The sequence below is a fragment of the Nicotiana tomentosiformis genome, chromosome 1, assembly GCF_000390325.3.
Source record: "Nicotiana tomentosiformis chromosome 1, ASM39032v3, whole genome shotgun sequence".
In the NCBI taxonomy this organism is placed as follows: domain Eukaryota; kingdom Viridiplantae; phylum Streptophyta; class Magnoliopsida; order Solanales; family Solanaceae; genus Nicotiana; species Nicotiana tomentosiformis.
The window spans coordinates 144,400,310-144,405,957 of NC_090812.1; the positions used below are offsets into that span (position 1 = coordinate 144,400,310).

General features: G+C 36.2%; 1 protein-coding gene and 1 non-coding gene across 2 annotated transcripts; one reads left to right on the plus strand and one right to left on the minus strand.

Moving 5' to 3' along the window:
• Positions 1-2,634: 2,634 nt before the first annotated feature.
• LOC138910791 (uncharacterized) lies at positions 2,635-3,990 on the minus strand. Its single transcript, XM_070202021.1, has 2 exons — positions 3,705-3,990; positions 2,635-3,506 (listed from the first exon to the last, which is right to left on the minus strand). The coding sequence occupies exons 1-2, from the start codon at positions 3,988-3,990 to the stop codon at positions 2,635-2,637; spliced, it is 1,158 nt and encodes a 385-aa protein (XP_070058122.1).
• A 555-nt stretch (positions 3,991-4,545) lies between these two features.
• On the plus strand, positions 4,546-4,652 carry LOC117274287 (small nucleolar RNA R71). The gene has a single exon (XR_004504387.1). It is a non-coding gene; the product is annotated as a small nucleolar RNA R71 (small nucleolar RNA).
• The last annotated feature ends 996 nt before the right edge of the window (positions 4,653-5,648 follow it).

Here is a 5,648-nt window from a genome sequence, read left to right on the forward strand (position 1 = left end):
CGAAGGTAGATTCATGAAATATAACCAAAACTAAGTAGAGAACACTTACCCCAATTCATATGGTAAAAATTCCTCAAGAATCGTCTCAATCCGAGCTCTATACCTCCCAAAATGAAGAAAGAACCAAAACCCTCGATAATATAGCTTCTGCCCAACGATTCCGTATTTGCGGACAATTCGTCGCACTTGCGACCACCGCTTTTGCGGAAAAACATCGCATCTGCAAAAAATGGCCTTGCCTAGCAACCCCCGTACCTGCGGTATCAAACTCCGCATTTGCGAAGACACTCGCACATGTGCTTCCACTCGACGCACATGCGCATCCGCACCTGCGCACTTTTTTCCGCTTCTGCGGGGCCTCCTCATTGAGCTCTCATCTCGCATCTGCGACGCCTTTGTCACTTCTGCGGCCATCGCGCATGCACAAACCAGCCGCAAGTGCGATCACACTAGAACCAACAACTTAGTAAAAATCCAAAAATGCAATAAAATGATTCGAACCTCGTTTGAAACTCACCCGAGCCCATCGGGACCCGTCCGAACATGCCAACTAGTTTCATAACACAATACGGACCTACTCGAGGCCTCAAAACATACACAACAATATCAAAACGATGAATCATACCTCAAATCGAAATCTATGAACTTTGAACTTCAAACTTCCACAACCGATGCCGAAACCTATCAAATCACGTTCGATTGACATCAAATTTTTCACACAAGTCACATTCGACATTATGAACCTGCTCCAACTTTCGAAATCGGAATCCGACCCCGATATCAAAAAGTCCACTCCCGGTCAAACTTTCCAAAATTTTAACTTTCGCCATTTCGAGCCAAATTCAACCACGGACCTCCAAATCACAATCCGGATGCGCTCCTCAGTCCAAAATCACCCAATGGAGCTAACAGAACCATCAAAATTCCAATCCGAGGTCAAATGCTAAAAAGTCAAACTTTTTCAACTATTTCAAATTTAAAGCTCCTTAGTTGAGAATCATTCTTCCAAATCAATCCCGAATAACCCAAAAACCAAAATCGACGATTCACACAAATCAAAATACATCATACGGAGCTACTCACATTCGTAAACTACCGAGCGAAGTTCAAATATTCAAAACGGCCGGTTGGGTCGTTACAAGATCTTGGGATGTCCACTTTCCAACCAAGTAGTTTGCAATATCTGCAAACCAAGGTGGTTGAGTCACTACTGAGTCAATTGAAAGAATATGTTCCTCAGGAAATTCTTCCTTTATCTCACTAAACTCAAGGGGAGGATTTTCTAATCTAGACAAATGGTCAGCTACCTGATTCTCCGTACCCTTTTTATCTTTTATCTCAAGATCAAATTCTTGCAGAAGTAAAATCCATCTTAACAATCTAGGTCTAGCATCCTTCTTTGCTAAAAGGTATTTCAAAGCTGCATGATCAGTGAAAACTGTGACCTTAGTTCCTATCAAATATGGACGAAATTTATCAAATGCAAATACTACTGCTAGTAACTCTTTCTCTGTTGTGGCATAATTAAGTTGAGCCTTATTCATTGTTCTACTAGCATAGTAAATGGGATGAAAAATCTTATCTTTTCTCTGGCTTAAAACAGCTCCTACTGCTATATCACTAGCATCACACATAAACTCAAAAGGTTAATTCCAATCAGGAGACACAAATACAGGGGTAGTTGATAACTTTTTCTTAAGGGTCTCAAATGCATCTAGACAATCACCTGAAAAATTAAACTTAGTATCTTTCATCAAGAGGTTAGTCAGCGGTTTTGAAATCCTTGAAAAGTCTTTTATGAACCGTCTGTAAAAACCTGCATGACCTAGAAAATTTCTAATGCCTTAAACAGCTGTGGGAGGGGATAATCCTGCTATAAGATCAATTTTAGCCTTATCAACATCTATCCCTTTAGCAGTGATTTTATGTCCTAAAACAATTCCCTCAGCAACCATAAAATGATATTTTTCCCAATTAAGAATCAAGTTTGTCTCTTCACATCTCTTAAGAACTAAAGTCAAGTGATAAAGACAATCCTCAAATGTTTTTTCAAAGAGTGTAAAATTATCCATAAAAATCTCGAAAAATTTATCGGTCATGTCAGAGAAAATTGCTAACATGCAACGCTGAAATATAGCAGAGGCATTGCATAAACCAAATGGAATTCTCCTATAAGCATATGTTTCATGTGGACATGTGAAGGTTGTCTTATCTTGATCTTCTGGTTCAATTGGTATCTGTTTATACCCTGAATAGCCATCAAGAAAACAATAAAACCCATATCCTGCAATTCTTTCTAACATTTGATCAATAAATGGCAAAGAAAAATGATCTTTTCTAGTAGCATCATTGAGACGTATGTAATCAATACAGGCTCTCCATCCTGTGATAGTCCTGGTAGGTATGAGTTCATTATTTTCATTTTTAATAACTATCATACCTCCTTTCTTTGGCACTACCTGAACATGACTTACCCAAGGACTGTCCAAAATAGGATAAATGATACTTGCCGCCAGAAGTTTTACAATCTCCTTTTTTACCACTTCCTGCATTGCTGGATTCAATATACTTTGGGGTTGGACTATTGGCTTGTAGCTATCCTCCATGAGGATTTTGTGAGTACAAACAACTGGATTAATCCCTTTTTTCTTGTTCTGCAGTCAAAGAAGGTGAAATAATCATCGGACACTGTTCTTTCTCAAGATAAGCATATTTTAAATGAGATGGGAGAATTTTGAGATCGATTTTTGGTTGAACTTCTTCTGGTTGCATCTTCTGATCCTTAGAATCCTTTTCCAATATTTCAGCTTCTGTTCTGATGGTGGGATCATCATCTTGTATGGTGCCTGATTTGGCCAAGCATCTTTCCATTGAGTCTGGAGTTAATTGTTCAACTCTAAATGCATTTGTAAGATAACTAATCATGTAAATTGAAAAGCATGAAGATGATGATTCATCTACGGAAAATCTTAGTATCTTTTGCATGTCAAAAATGACCCTTTCTTCATCAACTCTTAGAATTAGTTGTCCTTGATGGACATCTATAATTTGTCTACCTGTATTAAGAAATGGTCTACCTAAAATAATTGGTTCATCAGGGCACTCCTTCATTTCAAGCACTATGAAATCTACAGGGAAAACAAATTTATCTACTCTCACAAGTACATTTTCAATTATTCCCTTACGTTTCTTAGTACTCTGATCTGCAAACTGAAGAGAGACACCTATATCTTTCAACTCACCAAGATTTAATTTTCTAAAAATAGAAAATGGTATCAAGTTTATTGAAGCTCCAAAATCGCAGAGTGCTTTTTCAAAATACACTCCTCCCAAAGTGCATGGAATTGTAAAATTGCTTGGGTCACCCAGTTTTTGCGGTAGCTTATTTTGAAGTATAGCACTATATTTTTTCGTTAGCATTACCACATAAAATTCTTCTAATTTCCTTTTGGTTGACAAAATTTCTTTCAGGAATTTGGCGTAAGAAGGCATTTGCAACAAAGCATCTGTAAAAGGAATATTAATGTGAATCTATTTTAAAATCTCTAAAATTTTTGCAAATTGACTATCAAGCTTTTCTCTTTTTATTTTTTGTGGAAAAGGAATTGTCAGAGGGAGAGGAGTCATTTTTTTAATATTCTTCTCATCATTTTTCTTGGCTTTTTTATCTTCTAATTGTTCAGAGGGTGTTTCAAAATTCTTACCCTTGTTTACCTGTTGTTCTGACTGGTTCTTTTCTTGTCTGACAGTATTAGGTTCATCAAGCTCCTTACCTGATCGTAAGGTGATGGCCTCAAGCTGTTCCTTTGGGGTTTTCTCCGTATTGCTCGGTAAGGGGACTTGAATTTTTTTTGACACAAGAGTTGCCAATTGGCTCAGTTGGATTTCCAAATTTTTAAGGGCTAAAGTTTGGCTTTCTATTTTTTCATTAGTGACTTTAATGTATTTGTACAAAAGGTCATCAAGACTTGGATGTGCTTGCTGAGGCATTTGCTAATATGGAGTTGCTTGCTGATAAGGTCTGAAATTTGGTTGCCCGTGGTTTTGGTTTTGGTAACCAGGTGGACCTTGTACTTGTGGCTTCTGGAAGCTCTGAGAGTTCTCAGCACCATTTGGATTGCTCCATTGAAATCCTGGATGTTTATATGCCATTGGACTTCCAAAGGGGTATTGCTTGTAACCGATTGCATTGACATGTTCATCATTTTGATTGATTGCTTGGCATTCATGATTAAGATTGTTTCCTCCACACATATCACAAGCCTCAAACTGTCTTGGTTATTTTGTATTCACCTGAAAAGATTCAAATTTTTGTGCCAAAGCAACAATCTGTTGTGTTAGTGTGTTTAAAGCATCAACTTGATTTACCGTAGCGTCCTTTTTGATGATTACACGCTCAGATGGCCAATGAATGGTATTTTCAGAAATTTTATTCAATAACTGCAATGCTTCTTCTATGGGTTTTCCCATCACAGAACCTCCTGCAGCTGCATCAATCAGATTTTTAACCCGTGATAAAAAATATACAATTGCATGTGTTCAAGAATATCATGGTGCGGACATTTTTTTAATATTGCTTTTAATCTTTTCCAAGCTTGATAAATTGACTCAGTATCAGTCTGTAAGAAATTAGATATGTCTTGCCTTAACTTTGTTGTTTTAGCAGGAGAAAAATATTTATTCAAAAACTTCCGAGTCCTCTGGTCCCATGTGGTAATTGACCCTTGAGGTAAACTTCGCAACCATGTTTTGGCATCTCCTTTTAAAGAAAAAAGAAATATCCTTAACTTGATAGCTTCAAGAGGTACTCCATTGTACTTAGCAGTTTCAACAAGTTCCAAAAAATCAATTAAATGACTGTGTGGATCTTCACTTGAATCTCCAGTGAAGATACAAGATTGTTGAATTGTTTGAATCAGGCCGGTCCTGATTTCAAAGTTGTTGGCTGCCACTGGAGGCTTCCTGATACTAGATTCACAGTTGAATCGGTCAGGTCTAGCATAATCCCTTAGGATTCTGTTTGCTGGTTTTGGCGCCACTTCATCAAACTGATCTTCTAAATGGATTGGTGGTGGTACTTTGGGTAGATTGTTATCATCTTTTAATTGGTGTCCCATTCTATCACAAGTTATGCTTTGAGAAGATAATGCTTGTCCTTTCTTGTGCAATCGAAGAGATCTTTCAATTTCAGGATCGTAATAAGCCAACTTTTTTGTAGAAGAGCGAGTCATAAACTACTTAAAATTTTGAAAGTAAAATTTTTTTTACATTAATTCCTAATGTAGTGCTAGTAATTGATAACTAAACTAAAGAAAATTTCAAAGATAGATAGTTAGTGAAGAAAAACAAATACCATAATATTGTAGATAATAATACTAGTAATTAGGATACTAATAAAATATATAAAAAAGATATAAAACAATGAAACTAACAAGTAAGCGTCAGTAGTAATACTAACAACTAATTGAGATAATAGAGAATTATTAAGTATAAACAAAAGCTGAACTAGTGAATAATAATAGTTATCAGTGAGAATAACATTGTAGAAGTACTACTACTACTACTACTACTACTACTACTACTACTAATATAATATTACAATAATAATAATAATAATAATAATAATAATAATAATAATAATAATAATA

What these genes read in the sequence shown, in the direction of transcription:
- LOC138910791 (XM_070202021.1), bottom strand. Translation starts at nt 3,990, where the DNA reads ATGCCTCAGCAAGCACATCCAAGTCTTGATGACCTTTTGTACAAATAC. An exon ending in AGAACAACAGGTAAACAAGG is followed by an intron (nt 3,507 to 3,704) that starts GTAAGAATTTTG and finishes TTCCTTTTACAG; the next exon opens with ATGCTTTGTTGCAAATGCCT.